The sequence below is a fragment of the Ranitomeya imitator genome, chromosome 9, assembly GCF_032444005.1.
Source record: "Ranitomeya imitator isolate aRanImi1 chromosome 9, aRanImi1.pri, whole genome shotgun sequence".
Classification (NCBI taxonomy): domain Eukaryota; kingdom Metazoa; phylum Chordata; class Amphibia; order Anura; family Dendrobatidae; genus Ranitomeya; species Ranitomeya imitator.
The window spans coordinates 97,297,716-97,318,915 of record NC_091290.1 but is presented as its reverse complement, the minus strand read 5'-3'; the positions used below and the strand labels follow the sequence as shown (position 1 = coordinate 97,318,915).

Below are 21,200 nucleotides of genomic sequence, written 5' to 3'. Positions count from 1 at the left end.
GCGTGGACAACAAATGAATGTGCACATCCAAGGGAATATAACTTACATCAGTGCCAAAAAATGTAGTACTGCACCTGTGCTGCCACCCCGACAGTGCTGTTTCACCTATTCCCCATATAGAAGAAGCCTGGTAGGCGAAACGGCGCTGTCGGGGTGGCGGCACGGTTGCAGTACTACACTTTTTGGCACTGATGTCAGTTATATTCCTTTTGATATGCACCTTCATTTGTTGTCCACGCTGTTTCATTAGGGTAGCATACATGTGCCTTTATTATACGGACATATATATATAGCATTTTGTATTATGGTTAGAGCCTTATACAATTGAGGATACTATTGTTTGCTTATGGTGACTACTAGGTCTTCATATGAGCGTATATCTTTAGCACTTTTTGCACCTTATTATAACTTATACATTTCCTGTAGGCTTTGTCATTTCTTAGAATGCATTATGGTTATACCCACTAGAATTTTTTTTGGATATACTTTATTTGCCAGTGGTGACTATTAGGTCTTCACATGACCATATGTTTAGCACTTTTGCACCTTACTGGAATTTTTGTGTATATATTTTTTTGAAGATGTGCAACTCTAACTTGGGGATTAAAATATTACTGTAGGCTCACCATCCCATATGCTGTTTTTGTGCTCTGCATTTGCCTTGTTCCTGTTTTGTTTTTGAGATTTCCTCTGTATTTCATGGATTCTGTCGCAGACCAAGTTTTTAATTATCATTATTACTAGATAGTGTCCCGATTCTAACGCATCGGGTATTCTAGAATATGCATGTCCACGTAGTATATTGCCCAGCCCACGTAGTTTATTGCCCAGCCCACGTAGTTTATTGCCCAGCCACGTAGTTTATTGCCCAGCCACGTAGTTTATTGCCCAGCCACGTAGTTTATTGCCCAATGACGTATATTGCCCAGCCACGTAGTATATTGCCCAGCCACGTAGTATATTGCCCAGCCACGTAGTATATTGCCCAGCCACGTAGTATATTGCCCAGCCACGTAGTATATTGCCCAGCCACGTAGTATATTGCCCAGCCACGTAGTATATTGCCCAGCCACGTAGTATATTGCCCAGCCACGTAGTATATTGCCCAGCCACGTAGTATATTGCCCAGCCACGTAGTATATTGCCCAGCCACGTAGTATATTGCCCAGCCACGTAGTATATTGCCCAGCCACGTAGCATATTGCCCAGCGACGTAGCATATTGCCCAGCGACGTAGTATATTGCCCAGCCACGTAGTATATTGCCCAGTGACGTAGTATACAGCACAGAGCCACGTAGTATATTGCCCAGTGACGTAGTATACAGCACAGAGCCACATAGTATATTGCACAGCGACGTAGTATACAGCACAGAGCCACGTAGTATATTGCCTAGTTACGTAGTATATTGCCCAGTGACGTAGTATACAGCACAGAGCCACGTAGTATATTGCACAGCAAAGTAGTATATTGCCCAGCGACGTAGTATTTTACCCAGCCAGGTTTGTCACAGGTTAAAAAATAAAAAATAAACATATACTCAACTTTCCGAAGGCCCCTTGTAGTCCACGGCAGCTTCCGGTCCCAGGGTTGGTATGAGCGCAGGACCTGTGATGACGTCGCTGTCACATGACCGTGACGTCATGGCAGGTCTTTCTAGCGCCGGGCCTGTGATGACGTCGCGGTCACATAACCGTGACGTCATGGCAGGTCCTTCTCGCGCAGGTGCGCAGGTCCTGTGATGACGTCGCGGTCACATGACCGTGACGTCATGGCAGGTCCTTCTCCCATACCATCTTTGCCACCAGAACCTGCAACGGAAGATGGCGGCCGGCACGAGCGACTATGGAGGGTGAGTATAGCAGTTTTTTTTTTTAGTTTTTTTATTATTTTTACCATTACATTTTTTACTATTGATGCCGCATAGGCAGCGTCAATAGTAAAAAGTTGGGGACACACAAGGTTAATAGCGGCGGTAACGGAGTGCGTTACCTGCGGCATAACGCGTTCCATTACCACCGACATTAGCCCTGTGTTAGCGGTTACCGGAGTGGAGTATGCGGGCGACAGGCACTGACTGCGGGGAGTAAGGAGCTGCCATTTTCTTCCGGACTGTGCCTGTCGCTGATTGGTCACGGCAGCCATGACAGGCAGTTGGCGAGATCAATCAGCAAATGAATAACCATGACAGACAGGAGGACAGACGGAAGTGACCCGTAGACATTTATATAGTAGATTATTATTATTTAATTATATAGCACCATTAATTCCATGGTGCTGTACATGAGAAAGGGTTACATACAGAGTTATAGATATCATTTACAGTAAACAGGTTTACAGTGACAGACTGGTACAGAGGGGAGAGGACCCTGTCCTTGTGGACTTACATTCTATTATTGGTTATAATAAAATATTGTACATTCTATCTGCTTTTCATGCCTTTTTTCCCCCTTTTTCTTATGGAGAACATTGTGTTGATGTATGTTTATGAGGTTGCCATACATGATTGTAGGATATTTAAGATTTATTCGTAACGTAGAGCGCAGGATAAATGTACGCTGAACCTTTCTGCGATCTTTGGGAGGCAGAATGAAATAGCATTTGAATAATTGGTTTTATTTATTTTTTTTATTTGATAATCGTACGATATAAGTGATTACGTGACTTTATTCTTTGGGTCGGTGAGATCACAGCGATACCAGATTTATATCAGGTTTTTATGTAGAAGATGCTTTTTATTGCAAGAAGTAGTTTTTGCATCACAATATTTAGACAGCTATAATTTTTCCATATTTCGGCCAAGTCATACTTGTTTTTTGAGGGCGAGTTGACGTTTTTATTGGTAGCATTTTCGGGCACCTGACCGTTTTTGATCGCTTTCTATTCTGATTTTTGGGAGACGGAATGAACAAAAACCAGCTAACGGTATTCATGAATTGCTTTTGGATTATTTTCTTTATTTTTAAATACCGTTCTGCATGTGGTAAAATTGGAAAGGCAGTTTTATTCTTTGAGTCAGTACGATTGCAGCGATACCCAATTTATATTGTTTTTTATGTTGCGGCGCTTTTACTCAAACTATTTTGTAGAAATCAAAAAGGGGCGGTACGGACGCTGGAATACCAAACAGGTATTTTTACTTTTTTTTTAATTAACATAAATAAATCTATTGGAAAACATTTTTGTGTTTGGTTTAAAACACTTTTAAACTTTTTAAATTTTTTTTTTTCTTTTAACTTTTTTTTTTTTTTACATTGTCCCTGGATGGGACATTACTGTATTGGAATCATATCACTAATTTGATGCTCTGCAATGCTTCTGCACCACAGCGAGACTCTGGGTCAGCATCTGACAGGCAGGGAAGCAACCGTTTCAAGTCCTGTTCTCTGCAGGCACTGCGATGCCACCTTCTGTGACGGCCCCTTCAGCCAACTTGCAGCTGGGGGTCTCCATGGAGACTCAGGACAACGTGATCGTATCGCTTTGTCCTGATGTAAGCAAGCAGGGAACCCATTCCCTGCGCGATGCACCTATATGTTGCTGTCACTACTGACAGCGGCATCAGAGGGTTTAAATGCACTGATCGTGGGCTTGCTGCAGGGTGTCAGATCTTACACAGAGCTGACACCTTCCCCTGATTGCCGCGGCGCACAGTGTGAGGCTGCTCAATTGTGTTGCCGAACATATACTGCTGTTTGCGAGAACACCGCTCCCGCAGAGCAGTATATTTACAGCACATGTCAACCCTGTATGCAACTAGATCTGTGTGCTTGGTGGCACAAAACTCCCCAAACCGAATGTGGAGTTACATGTTCTGTATATTAGGATAACATTGGAAAAATCTGTCATCTGTATAGCCGCTGGCTAGGAAATTTGCAGTGTTAGGGTATGTGGACACGTTGCGGATTCTTTGCGGGTTTTCTGCGGATTTTGTGTGGATTTTGCCTGCGTTTTTACACCTGCAGATTCCTATAATGGAATAGGTGTAAAACTGTGCGGACTCTGCACAAAGAATTGACATGCTGCGGAAAATAATCCGCTGCCTTTCTGCACGGAATTCTCCGCAGCATGTGCACTGCGAACTTGGTTTTCTATAGGTTTACATGGTACTGTCTACAGCATGGAAAACTGCTGCAGATCCGCAGGGCCAAATCTTCTGCGGATCCGCAGCCAAATCAGCAACGTGTGCACATACCCTTAGTCTTTTCAATTACTTTTTTTTTTCTTTTAGTGACGAGGTTGTAGTTCACATAAAACGACCAGACCACATTCCATTAAATAGTAACCGAAGGATAATCTGGTGCCCCTACATTCCTGATGAAAATGAAGAGAATTTATCAGAGGAATCTAGCCAGACTGTTGCATTACTGCATGAAGATATGGTAAAGCACAATTCTTTTCTTGGGCCTTTGACTGCTACTTAACACTTTCACCCTCGAGCCTGTTTTTAACTTAATGAATAGGCCCAATTTTGAAATTTTAAGCACTGTCACTTTATGTGGTAATTACGGTAACTCTGGAACACTTCAACAGATCCCATTGATTCTGAGATAATGAGATTTTTTGTTTTTGTCATTACATTGTACTTCATGATGGTGGTAAAATTTCTACGATATGACTTGCGTTTATTTGTGAAAAAAATTGAATTTTGGTGAAATGTTGAAAATTTAGCAATTTTCAAACTTATTATGCCCTTAAATCAGACTTATATCACAAAAAATAGTTAATAAAAGATAATTTTTGTTAGGAAGTGATTTCTCATTTTTACAACATAATTTACCAAACCATTTTTTTAGGAGCCACATCACATTTATAGTAACTTTTAGGGGCCTATATGATAGACTATACCCAAAATTGACACAATTCTAAACATTGCACCCCTCAAGGTGCTCAAAACCACATTCAAGTTGTTTATTAATCTTTCAGTTGCTTCACAGGAATTTTTGGAATGTGTCAGGAAAAAAAATTAACATTTAACATAAATGGACCCCAAAATGTGTTGTGAAATTTCTCCTCAGTTTACGGATACCCTATATGTAATTGAAAGCACAGTTTAATGCTCAGAAAGGAAGAAGCTCAATATTAGTTCAAATTTTGCTGGACTGGTGTGAGGGTGCCATGTCACGTTACCAGAACAGCAGAAACTCCCTATATGTGAACTCATTTTACAAGCTACACTCCCCAATCAATTTATCTAGAGATGCATATTGACATGTCATATTGACACCACATGTGCCTCACAGAATTTTATACCTCTGAGCGGTGAAGAAAGAGTAAATTTACATTTTTACCACTAAAATGATGTTTTAGCCCCACATTTTTAATTTTTCTAGAATTCCCCCGTCAAGTGACCCCTTTTTGGAAATTATACCCCTGTGGGAATTTATTTACAGTTGTAGTGACGATTTTTGACTCCATGGGTGTTTTTCAGAAACAAGCAGCAGTGGATGCTACTGAGTGAAAATTGCATACTGCTGTTGTAGTGACCAGTATGTTGTGCCTAGCTCATGCATCCATAAATTAGGCAGTCTCTCATTGCTACAGAAATGCCAATCATATGGACGCTAAGTATTAGGCACACTGGGGCTCAGAAGGGAGGGAGCAATTGGATTTGGGAGCATAGAATTTGCTGAATTTCTTTGGAGGGGCGAAGATCCTTTTTGATTTTTCAGAGCCTTTGTGCTACCAGTACTGTGCAATAAACGTACAATAAATCGGAGATCCACTCACCTGTCCGGGTTGTGCATCCCTGCACAACCACGGGAGAAGCCTGCGGTGAGTGGAGAGCCGGCCGTCAAGCTCTGTAGGGCGTGGAATCCAAGCTGACGTGACTAGACCACATGACCACAGGTTCTGCGGATCTCCAAATGGTAATGCCTGTGCCGCTCCATCCGCCACTCACAAAGGAGTGTAGGTAAATGAAGGAAAGGTCAGGCGGAGCACTAGGCATATAGATATTGGTGAACTCAGGAGAAATTGCACAACAAACTTTCTCTTTCACTTCATTGGGGGACACAGGAAACCATGGGTGTATGCTGCTGCCACTATGAGGTTGACACTATGCAAAAAAGTTAGCTCCTACCCAGCAGTATATACCCACCAACCAGCAGAAGGCTACTCAGTTTTAGCTTAGTATCAGTAGGAGGTGGACACGGGCTGCTTTCAGCCCCGTATCTACCTTAGGTTTTGTTGTTTTTTATTAATGATCTCTCTTTTTCAGGCTCAGCTTGTGATCTGGGCGACGGAGTGTAATGGGTCACTCCACTCTCCCCCCTAGAGATCGGGAGCACAGTGATGGAATTCATCACTACTGTACCCTCTCGGGTCTGGCAGGCAGGACCCCTTGCCTCCTAACACTCTATTCTTTCCAAGAGAACCTGGCTGTTCACCGACAGCTCAAGACATTTATAAAGGAGCTTCTCACTCTGTTCCCCCCTACCGACCCTCCTGGGATATTAATTTAGTGCTTAAGGTCCTACAAGAGTCTTCGTTTGAACCTTTCATGTTACTCGGGTTCCACAGCTAGCGGAGCTTTCCTGTCGCTCACCTTACCTGGTTTCTTATAATCCTCTACCTATAAGCTGATCCCTTCCTTCTCTGCCTCTCCCCTTAGGCTAAGAAGACCAGTAAATCTAAGCATAAGCAGTGTGCCCTGTGTATACAATCCCTGCCCGACACGTATCCCAAGAGGTTGTGTCAGACCTGTATAAAACAGACTTTACAGGATGAGGCGGCTGTTACTGCCACAAACATCCAGTCCATAATAAGACAGGAGATCCAGTCTCTTGGATTAAAATCTCTTAAAAAACATGGAAGTAAGCCCCTCTCTCCCGTCTCTAGTTCAGAGTCTGAAGAGGGCCTAATCCGATCCTCCAATACCTCGGGATCATCCCCCAGCTCTTCTGAGGATGAAGGTGGAGCATTTTTTCCTGTCGATAGCATAGACAACCTCGTAAAGTCCGTTAGGAACACTATGGGGTGTCCGGATACTAAGAAGGTCAGGTCGGTTCAGGATATAATGTTTGCTGGACTAGGCCAAAAAAAAACGGCGTGCCTTCCCGGTCATTACCGCTATTAAGGACCTTGTTAGGAAGGAATGGGACAAACAGGGAAAAGGGTTTCTCCCATCATCTTCTAAAAGGCATTACCCCTTTAGTGATGAGGATTTGGCGGTATGGTCCAAAGTTCCTAAAGTGGATGCGGTGGTGGCATCAACCTCAAAACAATCTTCCCTTCCGGTAGAAGATGCAGGAATTTTACTAGATCCACTAGATCGTAAAACGGAAGCTCTCCTCAAAAGATCTTGGGAGACAAACACAGGAGCCTTTAAGCCAGCAATATCGGGCACGTGCACAGCTAGGTCTCTACTAGTCTGAGTAGACCAGCTGGAGCAGCAAGTAAAAGGCAAGGTCACGAGAGAAAAAATTCTCCAAACTGTGCCACTGATCAGGAGTGCTGCAGAATTTTTAGCCGACACTTCAGCGGACTCCCTCCGTTTGGCAGCGAGGTCAGCAAGTCTGGTCAAAGCAGCTCGTCGAGCCCTCTGGCTGAAATTATGGAAGGGGGATGCACAATCAAAATCCAGATTATGTTCAATCCCGTGCCAGGGTGAGTTCCTGTTTGGGAAGGTTCTGGATGACCTACTGAATAAAGTAGGAGAGAGAAGGAAGGGCTTTCCTAAACAGTTTCTTCCTTCTTATAGGAGAGCGTTTAGGAGACGGCCATTTAAGAGGAGGAGGCCGTACGAGCCACAGAAAGACCGTTGGGAGTCTAAGGAAACAAAACCGAAAGGTGCCTTATATAGTAACCCTGAAACATCTAGACGTGGTAGATACCATCAGTAGAGAGAGAGATCCCAGTTGGTGGAAGACTGAAATATTTTTAGTATCAATGGGAAAACATAACCTCAAATCAATGGATCCTTCGTCTAATAAAATCTGGACTAAGATTAGATTTCTTTAAATTGCCACAAGACAACTTTATCATAGCACCCACTTTGAAAGATCACTTTATCTGATGACGTGCTTCATTCACTTCTTTGGTGGTTAAAGAAAGACCATTTGTCCAGAGGAGTCTCATGGACAATTAGGTCCTCTAAATCAGAGGTCCCCAACTCCCAATCCTCAAGGCCCACCAACAGGTAATGTTTTCAGGATTTCCTTTGCATTGCACAGGTGATGCAATTATTACCTGGGCAAGACTAAGGAAATCCTGAAAACATGACATGTTGGTGGGCCTTGAGGACTGGAGTTGGGGACCCCTGCTCTAAATTACTCACTACTGACGCAGGCCCGGAGGGGTGGGGGGCCCATCTGGACCAAAATATAGCTCAAGGTCGCTGGAGTTCTTTAGAGATTCAGCAGTCCTCAAATTGAACGGAATTAAATGCCGTTTATTATGCCTTGATTTTTTTTCCTTCCCCAGCTCCGAGGGTCTCATGTCAAAATCCTGTCGGACAACACAACAGTCATCGCATATTTAAATCGGCAAGGCGGAACGCGATCGGGAAGTCTGATGTGTTCAGCGGCAGACATCTTCAATCTAGCAGAACCCAATTTACTTTCACTCACTGCTCTACATATCAGAGGAGTAGAAAATGTAAAGGCCGACTTCCTAAGTCCCCATACGCTTCGCCAGGGAGAATGGACTCTCAATCATCGGATATTCAGGAGAATAGTGGACATATGGGGCCTTCCGCAGATAGATTTATTTACAACCAGGAACAACAGGCAGGTACCGATGTTTGCATCCCTGAATGTGGCAGATCATCCGGATATGGTAGACTCTCTCCAGTATCTATGGAAATACGATCTGGCCTACGCTTTCCCACCAATGATGCTACTCCCATTGGTTATCAAGAAAATAAGGGAAGAAAAAGCAAAAGTAATATTAATAGCTCCATTTTGGCCAAAGAGACCCTGGTTCTCCTGTCTTTGAGCGATGCCAGTTTGCGATCCCTGGATTCTGCCAATGACACCAGACCTCTTGTCTCAGGGTCCATTCTGCTATCCACGAGTAAAGGGCCTCCACCTAACGGCGTGGAACTTGAGAGGCAAATACTAACATGAAGAGGGTTCTCACAAGAACTAAATAACACATTACTGTTAAGTAGAAAAAAATCCACAACTCTAATCTATAGCAAAGTATGGAGAAAATTCCTCAACTTCTATATGGAACCCTTCTCTAGCAAAGTTCCTATTAGAGCCATCCTTGAATTTTTACAAAAAGGTCATGAGATGGGTTTATCGGTTAATACTTTGAGAGTGCAAGTGTCTGCCTTGGGAGCCCTCTATAGTGCTTAAATAGCTGGTAACAGATGGATAGCAAGATTTGTTAGAGCATGTGAAAGGTGTACACCGGTTCATGTCCCACGTCTACCGCCCTGGGACTTGAATCTAGTCCTAGATGCCTTAACTGGACCTCCTTTTGAGCCTTTACATTCTATTCCTCTAAAAAATATCACATATAAGGTAGCTTTATTGATAGCCTTAACTTCTGCTAGAAGAGTGGGAGACATCCAGGCCCTTTCCATAGACCCTCCATTCTTAATGACATATCAGGACAGGGTGGTTCTCAAACCAGATCCATCATATCTCCCTAAAGTAGCAACAAAATACCATAGATCTCAGATACACACATGCTAGCCACCTTAGGGAGAGACCCAAGTTGGGCTAAATGTAGCGGGACGAAAGAGACCGAAAAGCCCTCTACTTAAAGGAAATACATAGTGGATGCTTTCCTGAAACGGAAAGTACTTGCAAGCAGCATAATACAAAGAATAGCAGGTTTACCCAGAATCCTTTGCAGTAGGCGGGGCAATGCAAATCATCTCTTTCCACCCCAGTCTAATTAGACTGTGAATTAGACTGGGGTGGAAAGAGATGATTTGCATTGCCCCGCCTACTGCAATGGATTCTGGGTAAACCTGCTATTCTTTGTATTATGCTGCTTGCAAGTACTTTCCGTTTCAGGAAAGCATCCACTATGTATTTCCTTTAAGTAGAGGGCTTTTCGGTCTCTTTCGTCCCGCTACATTTAGCCCAACTTGGGTCTCTCCCTAAGGTGGCTAGCATGTGTGTATCGCTTGCTCACCGAGCCCCACTCCATACAGCCAACCAATTCCAGCCCTGTGCTGATGAGGGCCAAAAGCCCGAAACACGTGTCCACAGGTAGGAATTGGTTGGCTGTGTAAATTTAGAAACTAATCCGCAGCATTGCACGCTTGGCGGTTCCAAGCGCTGTGAATTAGACTGGGGTGGAAAGAGATGATTTGCATTGCCCCGCCTACTGCAAAGGATTCTGGGTAAACCTGCTATTCTTTGTATTATGCTGCTTGCAAGTACTTTCCGTTTCAGGAAAGCATCCACTACATAGATCTCAGGAAATTTTTCTACCTTCCTTTTATGATAATCCACAAAATCCAGAGGAAGAGAAGCTACATATGTTGGACGTAAAAAGAGCAGTCCTAAGCTACATAGAGAGAACCCAGTCCTGCAGACAGAGTAGGGCTCTGTTTGTATCTTTTCAGGGTCACCGGAAAGGCCACGGGGTTACAAAAGCTACCTTGTCCCGTTGGATCAGAGATGCTATCTATCTTGCATACTTGTCAAAAGGCAAAGATCCTCCAGAGGGAGTAAAAGCACATTCTGCTCGGGCTGTATCATCCTCGTGGGCGGAGAATAAAGACATCTCCATCGAGCTCATATGTAAGGCCGCAACCTGGTCTTCGCCTTCAACTTTCTATAGACATTATAGACTTGATCTGTCTTCTGCATCTGACTTGGCATTCGGGAGAGCCGTCCTTAGTACGGTAATCCCACCCAGGTGAAGGTTCTCTGTAAATCTCTCAAAGTGGGTGCTGTCGTGGCGAATGGTAAAAAGCCGGATTACTAGTAATTAAGGTAATGCCCTTTTAATGAGCCACGACAGCACCCTGTCACTTCCCACCCTAGTAGATATGTATAGTTATTAATACAAAATATTCTCAGGGGTGAATATAGATATGATAAAATGTACTAACAATTACGGAGATATACTAATCTAACAACAGCGGTTCCTCTCGTTCTCTGAAAAACAACTGAGGAGGAGAGGGGGGCCGCCCTTTTGTCTCTGTAGGTTTCCTGTTCCTATGGGCGGGTCCCTCTCTCAAAGAGGGTGCTGTCGTGGCTCATTAAAAGGGCATTACCGGTAAGTAATCTGGCTTTTCCCCCACATATCGAGTATTGGCATGCTCAGAAGAAATTGCACAACAAAATGTATGGTCCATTTTCTCCTGTTACCCTTGAGAAAGTAAAATAAATTAGGTCTAAAGAAAAAATGTTTTGAAAGAAAAGTACCGTATATACTCGAGTATAAGCCAACCCGATTATAAGCCGAGACCCCTAATTTTGCCACAAAAAACTGGGAAAACTTAATGACTTGAGTATAAGCCTAGGGTGGAAAATGCAGCAGCTACCGATAAATTTTAAAAATAGGTACCAATGAAAGTAAAATTAATTGAGATATCGGTAGGTTGTGTGTTTGAATATCCGTATTGAATCAGGAGCCCCATATAATGCTCCATACAGTTCATAATGGGCCCCATAAGATGCTCCATATTAAACTATGCCCCATATAATGCTGCATAAAGGTTAATAAGGGCCCCATAAGATGCTCCATAGAGACATTTGCCCCATATAGTGCGGCACAAATGTTGAATATGGCCCCATAAGATGCCCCATAGAGATATTTGCCCCATATGCTGTTGCTGCGATTAAAAAAAAAATGACATACTCACCTCTCCGTCGCTAAGGCCCCCAGCACTTGCAATACTCACCGGTCCTCGTTCTGGCGCTGCTGTCTTCCGCATCCTTTGCAGTAACGTTCAGCCAGAGGGCGCGACTAACCACATCAATGCACCCTCTGACCTGAGCGTCACTGCAGAGGACAGGGAAGATGGAGCGGCGCCCGGAACGAGGGCAGGTGACTATCGCGCAGTGCTCCCCCTCCCCATTATACTTAGTAACATAGTAACATAGTTAGTAAGGCCGAAAAAAGACATTTGTCCATCCAGTTCAGCCTATATTCCATCATAATAAATCCCCAGATCTACGTCCTTCTACAGAACCTAATTGTATGATACAATATTGTTCTGCTCCAGGAAGACATCCAGGCCTCTCTTGAACCCCTCGACTGAGTTCGCCATCACCACCTCCTCAGGCAAGCAATTCCAGATTCTCACTGCCCTAACAGTAAAGAATCCTCTTCTATGTTGGTGGAAAAACCTTCTCTCCTCCAGACGCAAAGAATGCCCCCTTGTGCCCGTCACCTTCCTTGGTATAGTAAGCAGAAGTGCTTACCTTCTTACCTTCTCATGGCACGGAGTACAGTAATGAATATGCGGCTTCACCCCTATGGAAGTGGAGTCGGGTCCATATTCATTACTGTAATGAGCGGTACCATGTGACCGCTCAACGCTAGAAAAAGCTGTCAGCGACTGGAGATGCAGGGACCATGCCAGGAGCAGGTGAGTATGTCACAGCTGCCGTTCCCCCCCCGCCGATCCCCTGGGACAATGACTCGAGTATAAGCCGAGAGGGGCACTTCCAGCCTAAAAAAAAAAGGGCTGAAAATCTCGGCTTATATTCAGGTATATACGGTAAGTGTTTATTTTTTCCTTCCACATTAAAAAAATTCTTGTGAAGCACCTGAAGGGTTAATTAATTTCTTGTATGTGGTTTTGAGCACCTTGAGGGGTGCATTATTTAGAATGGTGTACATTTTGGGTATTTTCTATCATATAGACCCCTCAAAGTGACATCAAATGTGATGTCTTCCCTAAAAGTTTTGTAAAATTTGTTGAAAAAATAAAAAATCGCTGGTCAACTTTTAACCTTTATAACTTAGTAAGAAAAAAATATTTTGGTTCTAAGATTGTGCTGATGTAAAGTAGACATGTGGGAAATGTTATTTATTAACTCTTTTGTGCGATATGACTCTGATTTAAGGGCATACAAATGAAATTTGAAAATTGTGACATTTTTCTAAATTGTTGTCAAATTTAAATTTTTTTCACAAATAACGCATGTCATATCGAAGAAATTTTACTGCTGTCGTAAAGTACAATATGTCACAAGGAAACAATCTCAGAATCGCCGGGATCTGTTGAAACTTTCCAGAGTTATGACCTCATAAAGTGACGATAGTCAGAATTCTAAAAATTCGCCTGGCCATTAAAGTGAAAACAGGCTTTGGCTCAAAGGGTTAAGGCAATAATCACTCCAAATTATGTAATTATTTGTAAGTGCATTTTCATTCTTAACGATGGCTATTTTCTTAAGCTTCCAGCGCCGTTCCAGTCGCATGTGACCACTCTGCAGCTTCAACGGATGAAAGCTTATTATTCTTTGAATGGAGCATAAATTTTAACAACTGTAAATTACAAAACCATTTATGTTCACATTTTCTACCCCTTTTAAGCATCATTACTTACAACAGAATGTGTATTGAAGATTTTGATGAAATATCATCATTAAATGAAACTTGACAGTCGATGCTTGCTGCCTAACACGAGCAGCATGATTTAAGGGAACCTGTCACCTGAATTTGGCGGGACCGGTTTTCGGTCATATGGGTGGAGTTTTTGGGTGTTTGATTCACCCTTTCCTTACCCACTGGCTGCATGCTGGCCGCAATATTGGATTGAAGTTCATTCTCTGTCTTCCGTAGTACACGCCTGCACAAAGCAATCTTGCCTTGCACAGGCGTGTACTACGGAGGACAGAGAATGAACTTCAATCCAATATTGCGGCCAGCATGCAGCCAGCGGGTAAGGAAAGGGTGAATCAAACATCCGAAAACTCCGCCCATATGACCGAAAACCGGTCCCGCCAAATTCAGGTGACAGGTTCCCTTTAAATATCTGGATGCACCTTTGCAGCCATGAATATTTTTCTGTGTAACACCAGTGTTTCAGCACAATTCTTGTTTGAAGAGCTGGCACTACCCCCATCTGGGCTCTCTACTCCTCCCTGTGGGTACAGACTAGTCTGGTCTCCACTTACGGTACCGTTACACTATACGATTTACCAACGATCACGACCAGCGATACGACCTGGCCGTGATCGTTGGTAAGTCGTTGTGTGGTCGCTGGAGAGCTGTCACACAGACAGCTCTCCAGCGACCAACGATGCCGAGGTCCCCAGGTAACCAGGGTAAACATCGGGTTACTAAGCGCAGGGCCGCGCTTAGTAACCCGATGTTTACCCTTGTTACCAGCGTAAAAAAACCAAATACTACATACTTACATTCCGGTGTCTGTCCCTTGCCGTCTGCTTCCCGCACTGACTGACTGCCGGCCGTAAAGTGAAAGCACAGCACAGCGGTGACGTCACCGCTCTGCTCTGCTTTCACTTTACGGCCGGCAGTCACTCAGTGCGGGAAGCAGACGGCAAGGGACCTGACGGACACCGGAATGTAAGTATGTACTGTTTTTTTTTTTTTACATTTACGATGGTAACCAGGATAAACATCGGGTTACTAAGCGCGGCCCTGCGCTTAGTAACCCGATGTTTACTCTGGTTGCAAGCGAACGCGTCGCTGGATCGGTGTCACACACACCGATCCAGCGATGACAGCGGGAGATCCAGCGACGAAAGAAAGTTCCAAACGATCTGCTACGACGTACGATTCTCAGCAGAATCCCTGATCGCTGCTGCGTGTCAGACACAGAGATATCGTATGGATATCGCTGGAACGTCACGGATCGTACCGTCATAGCGACAAAAGTGCCACTGTGTGATGGTACCTTTATAGACCCAAACTGATCTTTAAACTGTTTTCCATTAACACTGGAGTATTTCAGATAAGATTGTGCAGCCAAGCTGTCATTCATGCGGTCTGTAGTTTTGGGCCGTATGAATCGCCTGAAGTTTCCCATAAGGGTATATACATCTCTCTCCCACTGTATCTTTTATATACTGTTCAATATGCTAAATGCAGTAATAATTTGCGACTGTCAGGTTGGACATAGTTTGATGTTTCTGTACACCAATTAAATTGTTTTTTACTGCTATATTTTCATTTTAGGCTGAGGTATGGGACTTGGACATCATAAGGGCAAACCACAGCTCATGGCCTACTCTTATCAGTGACATAAAGGAAGGATTCATATCTGTAACTGGACATTCTGGTGTAGGTCATTTTATTTGCTTTATTGTACTTTTACTTTTGTTTGTAATATTCATATAAGGGTATGTGTCCACAGTCAGGATTGCATCAGGATTTGGTCAGGACTTTACACAAGTAAATTTTGCACCAAATCTGCACCTGAGGTCATTGGCAGGTCACCTGCGTTGTTCATGCGTTGTTTGAGCATTGTAAGGACATGCTGTGTTCTGAAAAGACGCGCCGCATGTCCATTTCCGCGGGTCTGCCGCATGCATCTTTTAATGCATTGTGGAGTCGGGGTTTCATGAAATCCCCTCCACTATGCTGTAACATCTGGATGCTGGGTGTTTGACGCTGCGGCTCTACGCAGCGTCAAACACGCAGCGTTTCCTGAATGTGGAAACATACCCTACGACAGTGTTTCTCAAGGCCAGTCCTCAAGAGCCACCAACACGTCATGTTTTCAGGATTCCCTTAGTATTGCACAGGTGATGGAATTCATGCTTGAGCAGGTGATGAAATTATCACCTGTGCAATACTAAAGGAAATTCTGAAAACTTGACCTGTTGGTGTGTCTTGAGGACTGGAGTTGAGAAACACTGATGTAAGAGATCTGGCTTTCTGGATCTGTATATGTATATTTGTGCTAAGCTCACATTTTTCACCTGAGTAGCTAAAAAAGGGTGTGTGTATATATAATATAATATACTATACATATAATATGTATTTATTTTATTCATTTTTTAATTGTCAGCTCAGCAAAATTCTTACCTCGCAACCTCCACAAGAATTTGAATGTGGTTTCATCTTGATGGCGATTATCAAGTCTTAACATGAGCTCTCAATGCTTGCTGTGCTAGTTACGCAGGTGGCTGATCAGTCACCTCCTCATTACTCTTACTAGTATATCACAAAGCAAACGAGCTGCTCAACAGATTACATACTTTAGCTGCTTGCTTCCATCTCATGTATGTCCCTCTGTTTATACCTCAAAACTTTCATCCATGTTTGATTGCCTAATTGTTACTGTTAAATATACCGCAAATTAATGATTCCGAACCCCTCGCCCAAGTCTTCCTTTCTACGTCACAAATAATGGTTCTCATTTTGTCCTCTCTCATGGTTGATATTCTGTCCAAAGAATCATAATAGAGGATATATATAGAGAGAGAGAGAGAGAGAGAGAGAGAGAGAGAGTACAACCCATATATATAGTAGGATGTCCCCAGTTATCCACATGTATCTGGTAAGATGTCCCCAGTTCCCCCATATACAGTACAGACCAAAAGTTTGGACACACCTTCTCATTTAAAGATTTTTCTGTATTTTCATGACTATGAAAATTGCAAATTCACCCTGAAGGCATCAACACTATGAATTAACACATGTGGAATTGTATACTTAACAAAAAAGTGTGAAACAACTGAAAATATGGCTTATATTCTAGGTTCTTCAAAGTAGCCACCTTTTACTTTGATGAATGCTTTGCACACTCTTGGCATTCTCTTGATGAGCTTTAAGAGGTAGTCACTGGAAATGGTCTTCCAACAATCTTGAAGGAGTTCCCAGAGATGCTTAGCACTTGTTGGCCCTTTTGCCTTCACTCTGCGGTCCAGCTCACCCCAAACCATCTCAATTGGGTTCAGGTCTGGTGACTGTGGAGGCCAGGTCATCTTGCGTAGCACCCCATCACTCTCCTTCTTGGTCAAATAGCCCTTACACAGCCTGGAGGTGTGTTTGGGGTCACTGTCCTGTTGAAAAATAAATGATGGTCCAACTAAACGCAAACCGGATGGATTAGCATGCCTCTGCCAGATGCTGTGGTAGCCATGCTGGTTCAATATGCCTTCTATTTTTAATAAATCCCCAACAGTGTCACCAGCAAAGCACCCTCACACCATCACACCTCCTCCTCCATGCTTCACGGTGGGAACCAGGCATGTAGAGTCCATCCGTTCACCTTTTCTGCGTCACACAAAGACACTGAGGTTGGAACCATAGATCTCAAATTTGGACTCATCAGACCAAAGCACAGATTTCCACTTGTCTAATGTCCATTCCTTGTGTTCTTTAGCTTAAACAAGTCTCTTCTGCTTGTTGCCTGTCCTTAGCAGTTGTTTCCTAGCAGCTATTTTACCATGAAGGCCTGCTGCACAAAGTCTCCTCTTAACAGTTGTTGTAGAGATGTGTCTGCTGCTAGAACTCTGTGTGGCATTGACCTGGTCTCTAATCTGAGCTGCTGTTCACCTTCAATTTCTGAGGCTGGTGACTCGGATAAACTTATCCTGAGAAGCAGAGGTGACTCTCCTCTCTTTCCTGGGGCGGTCATCATGTGAGCCAGTTTCTTTGTAGTGCTTGATGGTTTTTGCAACTGCACTTGGGGACACTGTCAAAGTTTTCCCAGTTTTTCAGACTGACTGACCTTCATTTCTTGACCCCTTTACCCCCATGGGTGGTTTGCACGTTAATGGCTGGGCCAATTTTTACAATTCTGACCACTGTCCCTTTATGAGGTTATAACTCTGGAATGCTTCAACGGATCTTAATGATTCTGACATTACCTGAGTTTATTTGTGAAAAAACAGAAATTTGGCGAAAATTTAGCAACTTTCCAACTTTGAATTTTTATGCCCTTAAATCACAGAGATATGTCACACAAAATACTTAATAAGTAACATTTTCCACATGTCTACTTTACATCAGCACATTTTTGGAACCATCGTTTTTTTTTAAGGGAGTTATAAGGGTTGAAGTTTGAACAGCAATTTCTCATTTTTACAACACCATTTTTTTTTTAGGGACCACATCACATTTGAAGTCATTTTGAGGGGTCTATATGATAGAAAATACCCAAGTCTTACATCATTCTAAAAACTGCACCCCTTAAGGTGCTCAAAACCACATTCAAGAAGTTTATTAACCCTTCAGGTATTTCACAGGAATTTTTGTAATGTTGAACAAAAAATGAATATTTCACTTTTTTTCACAAAAAATTTACTTCAGCTCCAATTTGTTTTATTTTCCCAAGGGTAACTGGAGAAATTGGACCCCAAAAGTTGTTGTGCAATTTGTCCTGAGTACGCTGATACCCGATATGTGGGATAAACCACTGTTAGAGCGTATGGCAGAGCTCAGAAGAAAGGAGCGCAGTTTGACTTTTCAATGCAAAATTGGCTGGAATTGAGATCGGACTCCATGTCGCGTTTGGAGAGCCCCTGATGTGCCTATACAGTGGAAACCCCCCAATTCGAACTGAAACCCTAACCCAAACACACCCCTTACCCGAACACGCCCCTAACCCGAGCCCGCCTCTAACCCTAATCCCAACCCTAACCACACCCCTAGCTCCAACACACCCCTAACCGTGATCTCAACCATAACCCTAACCACAACCACACCCCTAGCTCCAACACACCCCTAACCGTGATCCCAATCATAACCCTAACCACACCCCTAACCCTATCCACACCCCAAACCCTGACACACCCCTATCCCTAACACACCCCTATCCCTAATCCCAACCGTACATGTAATCCAAACCCTATCCCTAACTTTAGCCCCATCCCTAACTTTAGTCCTATCCCTAACTTTAGCCCCAACCCTAACCCTAATGAGAAAATGGAAATAAATACTTTTTTAAAATTTTTTTTTATTATTTTTCCCTAACTAAGGGGGTGATGAAGGGGGTTTGATTTACTATTTATAGCTGTTTTTTAGTGGATTTTTATGATTGGCAGCTGTCACACACTAAAAGACGCTTTTTATTGCAAAAAATTGTTTTTGCGTCTCCACATTTTGAGAGCTATAATTTTTCCATATTTTTTCCACAGAGTCTTGTTAGGTATTGTTTTTTGCGGGACGAGTTGACGTTTTTATTGGTACCATTTTCAGGCACGTGACATATTTTGATCGCTTTTTATTCCGATTTTTGTGAGGCAGAATGACCAAAAACCAGCAATTCATCAATTTCTTTTGGGGACGGGCTTTATACCGTTCCACTTTTGGTAAAATTGATAAAGCAGTTTTATTTTTCGGGTCAGTACAATTACAGCGATACCTCATTTAAATCTTTTTTTTATGTTTTGGTGCTTTTATATGATAAAAACTATTTTATATAAAAAAATAATTATTTTTACCTCGCTTTATTCTGAGTACTATAACTTTTTTTATTTTTTCTCTAATGACGCTGTATGGTAGCTTGTTTTTTGTGGGACAATATGACGTTTTCAGCGTATTTCTTATTTTCAAAAACGCCCTGTGTGAACTTACCGAGACTGTATGTTGACTCTTTTAAAATGCCTGCTGATTAAGGTACATATTGCATCAGGGCACTGCATTTTACTAACCTGCACAAATTAGAACAAATATGCAGGTTTTGACCACCTGAACAATGACATATCACCACCCCCCACCTTCCTTCAGTCCTGTGGAATAATGTCCTGAATGAGAGCTGTGGGTATTAAGTCTCTGGCTCCCCCTGAGCAGTGACTCTACAGGAACAGCCCAAGGAACCATAGCTCCATCTGGTGGAATGCAGTTTTGCTCCTCTGCTCATCACTGAACTGTCAAAGACCTTTAAAGAACCACAGTTGGGACTTTACTATCTTAAGGATTGTTGTTGCTAGCTGGAGCTTGATACACGTGCTATGGTAGTGATATCTATCATCTGGATGTGAGGAACTATCTTAAGGAGGGTTGTTGCTGGCTGGAGTTGGATTCACATGTTACGGTCGTGATATCCATCGTCTGGAGAAACATAGGCTGTGATTGTTGACGAGAGATACTAAATGCTGTGGGTCAAGCAAAAGTTTGGTGACAGTGGGTGTCAGATTGTACTGGGGTAGTGGAACTATCAATCCTGGGTTAGGATCTTGTGCAATAAGGACATTGTATTGTGACCATGTACCTGGAATTGCTATAAGACCATGCTTGTAAGGAATTGTTAACCTGCCTAGGTGATTATTACAACCCACAACCTCAGATCTTCACAATTTGCTTCAATGTAGAGGTGGGAGATGACGCCTGGAGAGAATTCACTCAAGGAATGAGCTGCTTAACAATAGATGTAACAAATAGCTACTGTCTGAGATGGTTTAGTAAATCCTGCATTGAGCAGGACATGGGCGGACATACCGCCGGTTCAACCGATGCGGCTGCACTTGGGCCCGGAGGCTCTGGGGGGGCCCCAGCAGGCAGGGCCGGCGTTAGGCTACTTTCACACTTCCGTTTTCTGGGGTCCGTCGTAGTGCAGTAAAATGACGTATCGACGGACGTCATGAAAATAGGTAAAAATGTGTGCGACGGATCCAGTGTAATGACGGATCCGTCATAGAGAAAGTCCGTGAATTAAATGTCCGGGGACGAGATAAAGAGATTCTCAGACTAGAAAATCTTTCCGGGTATGCTCAGAAGGGAAAAACTGGATTCCTGTGTGTGACGGTCAGCGACAGATCCTGCGTCCATAGGCTTCCATTGTAGCAGACGACGGGCAGTGCATGATGTGTCGCTGACCGATTTTCCGACGTGCACAAAAAACGTTACAATGAACGTCTTCTCTGCACGAAGGACCGCTATTTTATGACGGATCTAGTGCACGATGGATGAAACAGATGGCTATCCATCACAATCCGTCACTAATACAAGTCTATGGGAAAATGCAGGATCCTGCATTCTCAAAAATCGACGGATAGTGACGGATCTGAAAAGACGGAAGTGTGAAAGTAGCCTTAGGGGCAGGCAGCTGCCTAGGGCCCCCGCTCCCCAGGAGTCCTCAGCTAGCAGCACATCACGCAGCCGCTATGGGGCCCCTGTGAGGCAGGGGGCCCGCCTGCCACCATTGCTGACTTCCCTGCCGCATTGAACTATACCGGCATCTGCCGGTACAGTTCAAAGCAATGATGGAGGAGAGCGCATCAGATGATGCTTCCTCTCCCATTATTACCCGCTCTGCCTCTGACACTGCGGGTGCACGATAACGTCATCGCGAACTCACTGTGTGCCAGGCAGTGCAGTGGCAGCTGCCGAGACAGGAGTTGGGGGCAGTGTGGGCACGAG

The 21,200-nt window shown here is 43.5% G+C and overlaps 1 protein-coding gene across 2 annotated transcripts in view; it reads left to right on the top strand.

Annotated features, from left to right (window-relative positions):
• The window catches only part of EDC4 (enhancer of mRNA decapping 4), a 928,397-nt gene that overhangs the window by 151,723 nt on the left and 755,474 nt on the right, over positions 1-21,200 (top strand). For both annotated transcript variants that reach the window (XM_069740123.1, XM_069740124.1), the window contains exons 6-7: positions 4,231-4,381; positions 15,066-15,170. In XM_069740123.1, the coding sequence (XP_069596224.1) occupies positions 4,231-4,381; positions 15,066-15,170 (256 nt within the window). The remainder of the gene's footprint in view (positions 1-4,230; positions 4,382-15,065; positions 15,171-21,200) is intronic.